This window comes from Myotis daubentonii, chromosome 2 (genome assembly GCF_963259705.1).
Source record: "Myotis daubentonii chromosome 2, mMyoDau2.1, whole genome shotgun sequence".
NCBI classification, from domain to species: domain Eukaryota; kingdom Metazoa; phylum Chordata; class Mammalia; order Chiroptera; family Vespertilionidae; genus Myotis; species Myotis daubentonii.
Window position 1 is genome coordinate 23,198,531 of NC_081841.1, and position 12,537 is coordinate 23,211,067.

The window sequence follows — 12,537 nt, forward strand, 5'->3', positions numbered from 1 at the left end:
CATATTGGCATTAGTTTAGTTCTTGCTCACTGCTTATCTGCTCATTTCGATAAGTGATAAGAACATGTGCCTTCATAGACTCAGAGGGCAGTGGCCTCTCTTTCAGATACATTTGCACACACACACACGTCCACCCACACATACAACCTCCAACATACTCAGGCATCCCGCTTCTCCCATATTTGTGCATCTTCATTCACCTGAGGATTCACACTCTGAGATTCACATGGTCCCCCAATTCTGTTGCCTCTTTGCTTTTCCACCCAGGCACAACATTAGCAAATTCACTTCTCAGCTGACTTTGTAACTTAATTCTCAAATGCTCTCTTTCATTTACTGTCTGCCTCATCTGGGTTCTTGTTTTCTCACAGTAACTCGGGGAAGGAGGCTCTCCACCTCACTGTTCCTGATACCATCACCAAGTGGAAGGCCATGACTTTTTGTACCTCCCAGTCCAGTGGCTTTGGTCTTTCACCCACTGTTGGACTAACTGCATTCAAGCCGTTCTTTGTAGATCTGACTCTCCCTTACTCAGTAGTTCGTGGGGAATCCTTTCGTCTTACTGCCACCATCTTCAATTATCTAAAGGATTGCATCACGGTAAGAATGGGGGGTACAGCTCTAGCCGGTTTGGCTCAGTGGATGGAGCATCATCCTGCGAAATGAAAGGTCCCAGGTTCGATTCTGGTCAAGGACACATGCCCGGGTTGTGGGCTCGATCCCCAGTGGGGGACTTGCAGGAGGCAGCCGATCCATGATTCTCTCTCATCATGGATGTTTCTATCTCTCGCTCCCTCTTCCTTCCTCTCTGAAATCAATAAAAAATATATTTTTTAAAAAAGAATGGGGGGGGGGTACAGGAAACAGGTACCAGCCTAGGAACCACAGCCCCAACTGTAAGTTTCCCCTAAATTGGAAGCGTACCAGTTTTCCCTGGGAAAGAGATGCGATGGCGGTGTCTCAGCCCGCATGTTTTCCCAAGTCTCTGTGTTCTGTCTCCTTTACTTGTACCCTTTATCTCTTAAACATCCTCTTCAGGTTCAGACAAACCTGGCCAAATCCGAGGAGTACCAGGTGGAATCACGGGCAGATTCTCATGCTTCCAGCTGTCTCTGTGCTGATGAAGCGAAAACCTATCACTGGAATATCACAGCTATCAAACTGGGTAAGAGAAGGATGAGAACGCCATCTTTTCCTCCACTGCATTTTCTTTGTTTCCTCTTTCCTTTTTTCCCCATTTTCCTAGCCTCTTTTTTCCTCCTTCCTACATCTCTGTTATAAATAAATAAGCAAGTACCCTTTGATAGATAACCTAAAGAATTATCCAAACTGGGTTATTTTGAGTGTGAAAGGGGGAACTTTTTAATATTTATGCTACAAAAAAAATGTATGCCAGGACAAGGGATATATGGTCATGTTGCTAATCTGGACCAGACATTACTCAACTGCTCTACATGTGGTAAGTCACTTAATCACCACACTAATTCTAGGAGATGTCTTTTGCTCATGGATTAAATCCTTGCAACTCAAAGTATAGTTTTCCAATAACTAATACTAGTTATCTATTGCTGCTCAACAAATCACCCTACAATTTTGTGGCTTAAAAGAACAAGCATTATTACACAGTTTCTGTGGGTCAGTAATCTGGGTGCAGCTTAGCTGAGTGCCTGTGGCTTAAGGTCTCTTGTGAAGTGCCAGTCAAGCTGTCAGTCAGGGCTGTGTTCTCATCTGAAAACTTGACTAGGAGGCGATCCATTTCTAAGCTCATTCCACACTCTGTTCCTCACAAGCTGCTAGACTGAAGGGTACGGTGCTCTCCTAAGTTGTTGGCTAGTGGTCTCCATCAGCTTCTCATCACATGAATCTGCCTACTGGGTGCCTCATGACATGACAGCTGGTTTTCTCCAGAGCAAGGGGTTCAAGAGAAAGGGTGCACCCAAAACAGAAGCTGCAGTCTTTTTAAAAATGGAATCTCATTACTTCTGCCCTGTCTTCTGAATTAGAAGTGAGTCACTAAATCCAGCTCACATGTAATGAGAGGGCATTACACAACAGTGTAAATATGAGGATGTACAGCCCTAGCTGGTTTGGCTCAGTGGATAAAGCATCAACTTCTGGAATGAAGGGCCCCAGGTTCGATTTTGGTCAAGGGCACATGCCCGGGTTGCGGGCTCAATCCCCCAGGAGGGGCATGCAGGAGGCAGCAGATCAATGATACTTTCTCTCTCTCTCTCTCTCATCATTGATGTTTCTATCTCTCTCCCTTCATCTCTGAAATCAATAAAAAAATATTTTTAAAAATACGAGTATGCACAGATCATTGGGGGCCCTTAAAGGCTGCCTACCACACTGCACCAGCATCATTGATGTCACCTGGAAGCTAGTTGGGAATGTAGAATACAGGCCTCTACCCCAGATCTACTAAATCAGTGGTTCTCAACCTTCTGGCCCTTTAAATACAGTTCCTCATGTTGTGACCCAACCATAAAATTATTTTCGTTGCTACTTCATAACTGTAATGTTGCTACTGTTATGAATCGTAATGTAAATATCTGATATGCAGGATGGTCTTAGGCGACCCCTGTGAAAGGGTTGTTTGACCGCCAAAAGGGTCGCGACCCACAGGTTGAGAACCACTGTACTAAATCAAAGTTTGTAGCATAACAAGATCCCCAGGTGATTTGTATGCCATTAGGTTTAAGAGCACTGGTCTAGAGGGGAAGAGACCTCATTGGTACCTCTGGCAATAGGTATAATGCTTTCCTTTATCCTTCTTTCTTCTCAGGTCATGTAAACTTTACTATCAGTACTAAGATTCTGGACAGCAACGAACTCTGTGGGGGCCAGAAAGGGTTTGTTCCAGCAAAGGGCCGGAGGGACACACTCATCAAACCAGTTCTGGTCAAGGTGTGTTTTCTGCAGGCCTAGCTTCAGAGGTACAGATAGCCATCAACCCAGGGATGTTCAGTATGTGCCTAACATACCAGTGAGTCTCTCACAGCAGCCTTATTCCAACTCTAATCAGTTAGCTCACCTTTCTTCTTCCCTGGTCCCTTTCTACTGTTAATGATTTGCTTAACCCACACCAATGGTCTAGGAAAAAGCCTAATGCACTTTACTAGTGCCTGGTACTTCATAGTCACTCAATAAATGCTGGTTTCTCCTATTAAAATCACTAAAGTTATCATTAGCTACTTTTTTTTATCCTATCATGAACCCCCATGTAATTCTGCTTCTTAGAAGTAAACTTCTCAGTTTACTTAGAAGTCCCACATTCTAAGTTTACTTAGAAGTAAACTTCTAAGAAGCAGAATTACATGGGGGTTCATGATGTCCTTAGGTCTTGTCCTTGCCCAGAAAGAATTTTACTGAGATGCCCATCCCTGGGTTGAAGTGGAGTCCTCCTGAGCTACAAAGAGTAGCTCCAGCTCTGATAGAAGCCCGGAGGGCACAGGGAGGACCTCTCCTCCCCATTTCCCTTTCCCTGCCTGTACCTTCAGTGCCACCTGCCCTGACATTCATCCTCATCGTATTTACTCATCTACGTTTCTTTTTATGTCAGCCTGAGGGAGTCCTTGTGGAGAAGACACACAGTTCCTTGCTGTGCCCCAAAGGTGGGTGAACTCAGAGAGGGGTTGGTGGTGAGGATTCCCTTAGGCAAGAGATTTTCTTAGGCAAAAGGAGGAATATACAGGACAAAAAGGTATAGCAGCATCCAGGGGGTGCCATCCTCAAAGGGGCCAATTAGCTGGGAGGCAGGAGGAGGAAGAGAAAATGTACAACACAACCATGACTCTCTTTGGAATATATTTTCAGCAAGAATCACTATGAATAGATTTAAAAATCTGTCTCCATCCAACAGAAAGCCCTGGATCCAGGAAACTCTTCTGAAAAGTTTTTCTATGGTCTGGGCTTGAGAACCCCACCATTTCCACCTTCTACCTTCTATTGTTTCACCTTTTTGTTGTCTCTCACAGGAAAAGTGGCTGCAGAATCCATCTCCCTGGAACTCCCTGTGGATGTTGTTCCTGATTCAACCAAGGCTTATGTTGCCGTTCTGGGTAAGCAGTTAGAGTTTCTTGGCTCAAAACAGAAAGGAGGCTGCCAAGGAGTGGAGTGGGGTGGGGCATGTGAACCTACCTGAAGGAAGGTGTGGTGGATTAGAAGTGATGAAGGAAGAAGAACTTATTTTATATAGTGGGGAATATGGCCAGGTACAGCCAGATTGGACAGCCATAGACTCTAGTTAAAAACAGAAAAGAATCTGGGCAGAAGGAAGTTGAAGGTCTTTGAAGCTTGATATGTATTTAGGTTTAGGTGATCTATCAATTGGGTGGAGGGGAGACAAACTGTTCACAGCAACCATTTAAAAAATGAGCACTTGGTCTAGGTGAGTATAGTTTGGGAAAGGTTCAACCATATTTACATAGGCAGGACACTTCACTCCTTTGGGCAAGAAGAGGGAGTGAGTAGAAAAGCATGATCTTGGAAAATCATATCAAACTGAGTTAGGATCTCAGTTGTGCCATTTAACAGCCATGTGACCTTGAATAAGTGAGTGAACAATTCCAATCCTCCTTTTCTCTCAGGAAGGCAGTGATAATAACCTATCTCTCAGGATTGGTGTAGATTCAATACAAAGTTCCCAGCATATCTAGCTTATAATAGAAACCCCTAAAATGGTAGGTTCTTTCTTTACTCTCACCCCCTTTCAAGATCCCTTCCAGGTTAAGATTTGCCCATTTTGACTGTATTTGGTTCATATCTCCGGGATAGCACTCACAATGCTATAATTGAATTACAGCTCACTGCCTGTCTTCTACAGTGCACTGTGAACTCCTTGAGGACAAGGGCCATGTCTTTTTTATTTCTGTTCCTAGTACATTTCCTACAACATAGTTGACATTCAGTACATATTTATGCATTTGAGTTGTATTCCACAGCTCAAATGCAGATAGATGTTCATGAGTCATTTAGTTCAGGCTTCCTGGCTTATGAAGTATATGGAGTGGTCAATAGATATAACTTGGAAAGCAGTATCAGGATTGTGTATATTTGGGAAGGATATGGTGATTTGGAGGGTGGTGTACATATATATAGTGGAGGAACTTAGAGATTGAGTCTAAGTATTGCCAGTTTTGTTACATCACTCACATCTCCAGTGACCTGTTTTTTTTTTAAAGCCCAAAACTCCCTCAGGTGGCCTATGTACCTCTCCATATACTACAGTACCTTGTACATTCCCAATATTGTACTACTATATACATTGTACTACTATATTATACTACTATATTGTATTACTATATTGTTTACAATGATTTATAATTGCAATGTATTGTAATTTTTTGCCTCTCTGATTATGAGCTCTTTGAAGTAGAGACATGTTTGACTTACTGTGATCTCCAAGATCACCAAGTAGATACTGAATGACAGATAATAATGTTAAGTGAATGATATAAACTTTTATGGGTTCCTTCTTCTACCACCACCTTCTTTCTCTCTCCTTTGGATCCCAGGAGACATTATGGGAACAGCCCTGCAGAACCTAGACAATCTGGTGCAGATGCCAAGCGGCTGTGGGGAGCAGAACATGGTGTTGTTTGCTCCCATCATCTATGTCTTGCAGTATCTGGAGAAGTCAGGGCTGCTGACCAAGGAAATCAGGTCCCGGGCAGTAGGTTTCCTGGAGATAGGTGAGTTGGTTTAATATTTCTTCTTGGTCACCTTGTCTAGGGCCGATGATAGCTTGATAAGATACAGGGAAGTTCAGTCGCTGAAATGTCCCACATCCTTGAAAGCTATAGGGGGTGTTTTTTGAAGTTGTCACTGTGATCTAAAACTATATCTGGCTTCCCAGGGTACCAGAAGGAGCTAATGTACAAACACAGCAATGGCTCATACAGTGCCTTTGGGGAGAAGGATGGAAATGGAAACACATGGTAATATGTCCCAATTATCAATTCACCAGATGCCTGGTGCACGAATTCATGCACAGGTGGGGTCCGGCTGGCCCGCCCTGATTGGGGCTGATTGGGCACCCCTGATCGGGGTGGGAGGGCTGGTCAGGGGCAGGGCCAGCCAGGGGGAAGGGCCGTGGGCAGTTGGCTGGCCAGACACACCCCCAATTGGGGTGGGAGGGCTGTTCGGGAAGGGGCTGGCCGGGGGAGGGGCCATGGTGGTTGGCTGGCCAGCCCTGCTCCCTGGTCAAACTCCTGGTTGAACTCTGGTGGAGGGGACAATTTTCATATTAGCCTTTTATTATATAGGATTCTATACCCTAAGAGCATAATTTCTTTTTTTTTTTTTAAATATATTTTATTGATTTTTTTACAGAGAGAAAGGGAGAGAGATAGAGAGCTAGAAACATCAATGATGAGAGAAACATCGATCAACTGCCTCCTGCACATCTCCCATTAGGGATGTGCCCGCAACCCAGGTACATGCCCTTGACTGGAATCAAACCTGGGACCTTTCAGTCCACAGGCCGATGCTCTATCCACTGAGCCAAACCGGTTTCGGCCATAATTTCTGAATGGAACTATTCCTCTACCTGTCCCCTTAATGCCATTCCTTCTTGCTCTATCCTCTACCTCTTTCATTCTGTTTATTTCAGCCACTTGTATGGTCTTCTCCCTGACCTTATGCCTCCCCAGTTCTTGTCCTCATTAATGCCTATAAATGCCCCCCTTTTCCAGGCCTTCTAGGGCATTATATTTCCTCAACTTCCCTCTGGAACCATGCACCATAATAAACTATAGAACTATGGCACCTTCACCTAGAGATCCCCCTTCACGCCATGCTTCCCTCTTTACCCAATAGGCTGACAGCCTTTGTCACCAAATGCTTTGGCCAAGCTCAGGAATTCATCTTCATTGATGGCAAGAACATCCAGGATGCTCTCAAGTGGATGGCGGGAAATCAGCTCCCCAGCGGCTGCTATGCCAATGTGGGAAAGCTCATGCACACAGCTATGAAGGTACAGATCTGCCCAGGCCCTGCCCCCACACTGTTTCTGGGAGGTACTTGTACCTCTGACTGAGCTGAATCAGAAGAGCACTGGCCTGGGGACTGGTGCTGTCAGGTCTCAGTCTAGCCTCTTGGTGACTTGGTCAATATACTTAGCCAGTCTGAGCCTCAGCTTCCGTGTCTATAAAATGAGAGTATGAACTAGAGCATGGTTCTCAAAGTGTGGTTCCAGAACAACAGCATCAGCATCACCTAAGAACTTGTTTGAAATACAAATTCCAGCCCTGGCCCCAGAGCTACTCTGAGAAACCCTGGGGGTGTGGGCCAGCAATTTGTGTTTTGAGAAGCCCTCATGACTCTGATACTTGCTACAGTGTTGGGCTTTTTTTTTCTCTCAAGGTTTGATTATTTTTATTATTTAAAATATTTTTTTTTTTTACTTTTCAATGCATTAGTCTCAGGTGTGTAGCACAGTGGTTAGACATTTATATAACTCTTCCCCCCATAAGTCTTGTATATAGTCATTACAATATCATTGACTGTGTTTCCTAAGCTGTACTTTACACCCGCATGACTATTTTGATACTTGCTAATGTTCGATAACCAGTGGGCTAGAAGATCCCTGAGCCTTTTATTATATCTCTAAATCTGAAGCGAAGTGATTTGCTTTGGTGGGCGCTATTAGGCAGCCCAGTCATTTGTAAGGGGTTTTACTCTCTGTGGGGCCCTGTTCTTAAGTACTTTATTTATTTGATATATTTTAATGTTCACAACAAATCATTGAGCTAGGCACTGGTATGCCCTCTTAATCACATTTTACAGATGAAGACACTAAGGCTCAGAGATTAAATAAATTGCTCAAGGTGAATGCTAAAGAGTGGTAGGACTAACTTGGACCCAGCAACTGGACTCCAGAGACACTGCTCCTGCCCATTACTCCATTGTCTGTCCCTCCCAAACACAGGGGAGGTGCTGATGTGCAGGATAACTTGTTCAATTCAGAACATGCCAGTGAAAGAAAGATTTGCATGAATTTTCCTAAAGGAATTATTTACAGTGCTGTTGAAGGACCTGGATTAAAAATCTGGAGCATTGAAAAAAATCTCAGTATAAGATTTGTTAGTATTCCTTATGCTGAATGTTGTCTGTACTTCCCAAGTCTCTTCCTTCTCTTATGCCCTGTGTGATATATACCTGGGAGTTGTACATGCCGGAAATTGAACAAGATCTCAGAGGTTTTGGTCCTCCTTTCTGATTAGAGCTACCGGCCTGTTGACTATCATATGTACAGTCAATTTTAGTGATTTGCATAGGAGCTCCAGAGTTAAACTCCCCGGATTCAAATCCCAGTCCTGCTTACTAGCTGTGCAATCTTGAACAAGCTATTTAAATACCTCTGTAAGTGTTTTTCCTTTTATCTCTAAAATGAGAAAAATAATTCAGATGAAATATTTTTTAAAATTTGTTAAATCTTTCTGTGAAAGACGTGAAACAGGGAAGGTGTCACTTACGCTCCCCTGGAGAAGAGGCTGGGCTTTGTGCTACTTGAGGGGACATCCATTTGAGGAGGCTCAGATTCCATAAGAATCCGAGAATAAGAAGTCTCTTTTTACCACCCCCCTCTTTTTTTAATCTCTCTTTGTTTCTTGGGTTTCCTCAATACCCTCTCAGAGCTGAAGACCTCCTGTTACCTCCCACAGGCTACTGTTTAAGGCTGTGCAGTGGTTGAACTCCGCCCAGTTCTCCCCCATTGTGTGTCCTGGAGTCAGCCTGTGGAAAGGAGTGCTTTTGTTTTCTTCTCTTTTCAAAGATATTTTTATTGATTTTTAGAGAGAGAGAGAGAGAGAGAGAGAAACATCGATGTGATAGCAAAATGTCGATGGGCTGCCTCCTGCATGCCCCCTACTGGGTATCAAGCCCATAACCCAGGCATGTGCCCTGACTGGGAATCAAACAGGTGACCTTTGGTGCATGGAACAACGCTCAACCAACTGAGCCACACCAGCCAGCGCTTTTTTTTTTTCTTTTTCTTTTTTAAATAATTCAACCATTTGGATGGGGGAGGGGGCAGTGGCAGGTAGGTAGACACTTTGAAAAAAATTTTTTTTCTTTATTGATTAAGGTATTACATATACAATTCTTGCATGTGCTGGCTGCCCCCTGACTTACTGTCTCCCTGTTTCCCTTTAGGGTGGTGTTGACGATGAGATCTCCTTGACGGCATATATCACAGCTGCATTGCTGGAGATGAAAAAGACCACAGATGTGCGTTTCTCTGGCTCCTCTTCTTTATATTCTTCTTATCTCGCCTATGTCTAGATAAATTCACCTATTTTTTGTCCCTACTCAGCCTTTTAAACTCAAAGACAATACGATGATTTCCTCATCCCTTCCCATTTTACAAGAAATGCCTTATAAATTCAGTTCTTCACTTTCACTTTTTAGGACCCAATGGTGAGTCGGGGACTACAGTGTCTCAGGAATTCTGTCTCCTCCACCACCAACCTCTACACACAGGCCCTACTAGCTTATACTTTCTCTCTGGCTGGGGCGATGGACATCAGAGACACTCTTCTGGAACAGTTAGAGCAGCAGGCTATTATCTCAGGTGTGCTGGCCATGTTAAGAATTTTTGGAAATTGTGAAAATATGCTGTGAGTTATCTATAATTTCCCCTCGTCTCCATAGTCCCACATATATTCAATTCTAGGATTCATTTTATTAAAAGTTATTGTCATAAAATCATTGTTGAGAGTTTTGTGGGAAAGCCCATGTAAGTCCTCAAAGGCATTGCTATACTTTTAACAGGAAGAGGAGATAGATGGTATGAGCTAGTCGGAAAACTTCCTGGCATTGTAACATTACCCTTTTGCAGGTATGAAACAATTCTTTGGTGTAAGATCACTCTGATTAAGTAAAAAAAAAAAAAATGCTGAAAATTAATAAAATTTTATTAGCCAAAAACATGCCCCAAATGTGTAAGATTCTTTTAGGAAGTTTCTACCTACGTATCTCTGTTAGAATTAGAATTTATAGGGCTGTTTTCATATAATTGCTAGAGGCATTTACTTTGGGGAATTATGTGTGAGTGTACACACACACACACACACACATACACACACACACACACACACATACACACATACCTGCATATATATTAGGGCCAATAAATCAGAAGATCTTGAGAAATAATTTTTTGTAACTCATAATTAATTTTTGTTGGTATTTTATCTGCTTTAAGGTGTGGCATTTACGAAGTGAATATGGGAAAGTCATTTCCTCCCAAGACCTTCCTAATTATGCTTCTTCCCCCATAGGAGAGTCCATTCACTGGAGCCAAAAACCTACTCAGCCATCGGATGCCAGTCCTTGGTCTAAGCTGGAGGCTGTAGATGTGGAACTTACGGCATATGTATTGCTGGCTTGGCTTAGCAAAGCCAATCTGACTCAAAAGGAAATAGCCAAAGCCACTGGTATAGTGGCTTGGTTGGCCAAGCAACGTAATGCATATGGGGGCTTCTCTTCCACTCAGGTAAATAGCCTGCTCTCCACTGCCACTTATCAGGTAGGATGAGATCCCATGTGGAGATGGAGGAGAAACTATTGCTCTTGTCCTCTAGGTCCAGGCACTTATAATTCTATAGAGAGGGAGAAAAAGCATGTAAAATATATAGAAGGAGTCATAAATTGGGTCTTGTGAATCATAATAGTGCTATCTGCATTTAATGCTCGCTCTTTGCAGAGTATAAAGCATCATGAGATTCATATTTTATATGTAAAGAGGACATGTATAAGTATGGATAAATTTATATATTAAATTAGAAAGCCAATTATGGGAGCTGTAAGCATAAAAGCCAGCTTTACCTCTTTCTATAATTTCCTAGTAAGATATATCGGTAGTCCAAAAAGGTTACAACCTAGAAAGAAAGCTAGGAAAAGTTCTATATATTACAAAGCAGGGTTTGGTTATATAACATAAGAAAGATACAAAAGGTATAAATATTGAATTTCAAAAAGGAGAGGGAGCTCTCATCAGCTTGAGGGATAAGAAATGTCTTCACAGGGGAATTGCATTTGAGGTAGATCTAAAAGGATATGTAAACTTTTGGTAGGCAGCTACTGAAAGGAAGAGGAATTTGCAAAAGTATAGTGTTTGTTGTGAAAAACTGATTTGGCTGAAACCCAATGGGACTTAGGTTGGAAAGGTAGGGTAGGTTCATATTACTGGTATGAAGAGCCTTACATATTAGACTCAAGATTTTGCCTAATTCTGAGGAGCTATTAAATTTTTTAACTTTGTTTCAGAAAGATTAATCTGTTACTTGGTGTATGGGATGATTTAGAGGTGGGAAATACTGGATTTGAAGAGATCAGGAGATTATTTCATTTATTTAGATTAAGGGTTAGGAGAAATTGAATTAGTGGGGTAGCAATTGGGGAAAAAGTTATGATAAATTTAAATAATGTCATAAAATGATCAGATGATCACAAAGAAAGTCATCATTAATGTATTTGTTCTACAAATGTTATTAAAACATACCATGTCCAGGTTACCGAAGATACAAAAGTAAATAAGAAAACACATTTCTTGTCCACATAGAGATTATATTATTTTTGATATTAGGGCCATTTTCATTGAAGTTATGACATGTAAATTATGCATGGAAGAATGAACAGATTTTAACAGGTAGAGTGTCTGGTAAAGATGTTAAGTGCACTGAGCTTGAGTATGGTAATAATTTAATTGGAATTTTAAAATATTATATGGTACACTGCCTCCTTATTTCAGGGAAATTCTTGGCCAAAGATCAGGAAAGACTTCCTTCTTCTTGTTGAGCCCTAAATAACTACAATATATAATTTTAAAAAGCAGTGCATCAAGTCTTTAGAATTCTCAGTGACAGATGTATGCCAGAATTGTTTTTTACTATAACCCTTGGCTATTCTACGAAGTCATGTATCACCCACATCAGTTTTTGAGCTGATGTGTGGTCCCATTACTTGAATTGTTTCACATGTGCAAGCAATAAAGCCCTCCTTGGTCCTAGTTCACAGAGGGTAGACAAAAAGTAGTTTGTCGATTGTCAAGCTGCAAAAGAATGACTTGTTCACAGCTTCCCCAGGAGGGTGACATGTCTTCTTCTTTTTATGTGACAGTGTAATATCTAAATACGACCGTTGTCTTTCATTTGGGACAGGAGGAAGTGGGTTCCTTTATTCAGTAATAGCTATCGTATTAAGTGTTGAGAATGTAGAAATTCTCATAACACAGAGTCAGAGAGGACAGTACTCATTCTCCCTCGCCTCCCATCCCCTCGCAGTTGAAATTTATATAAATAAAGAGAAAATGTTTTCAGACTGGAAAGGTTCAAGCTACATGATGCCAGGTCCTCTTGGTGACAGATGACCTGTCTCATTCCCAGATGAGAAAAGAGGGTTGTCACATGGCATAATGGCCAAGAATCCTTGGCCTGCGAGGAGGGATTTCCCAATGCTCTCTCCAACTGTGCCATAGAAGATTATTACACAGTTAAATAACTGAAAAATGTGCACTATCTAGGGCTATCAACT

General features: G+C 42.1%; 1 protein-coding gene across 3 annotated transcripts in view; it reads left to right on the plus strand.

Annotated features, from left to right (window-relative positions):
* Positions 1–12,537, plus strand: part of A2ML1 (alpha-2-macroglobulin like 1) — a 38,830-nt gene that overhangs the window by 19,360 nt on the left and 6,933 nt on the right. For all 3 annotated transcript variants that reach the window (XM_059682151.1, XM_059682152.1, XM_059682150.1), the window contains exons 19-29: positions 372–600; positions 1,039–1,165; positions 2,786–2,907; positions 3,563–3,614; positions 3,978–4,061; positions 5,517–5,693; positions 5,858–5,939; positions 6,820–6,976; positions 9,157–9,231; positions 9,412–9,574; positions 10,284–10,498. In XM_059682151.1, the coding sequence (XP_059538134.1) occupies positions 372–600; positions 1,039–1,165; positions 2,786–2,907; positions 3,563–3,614; positions 3,978–4,061; positions 5,517–5,693; positions 5,858–5,939; positions 6,820–6,976; positions 9,157–9,231; positions 9,412–9,574; positions 10,284–10,498 (1,483 nt within the window). The remainder of the gene's footprint in view (positions 1–371; positions 601–1,038; positions 1,166–2,785; positions 2,908–3,562; positions 3,615–3,977; positions 4,062–5,516; positions 5,694–5,857; positions 5,940–6,819; positions 6,977–9,156; positions 9,232–9,411; positions 9,575–10,283; positions 10,499–12,537) is intronic.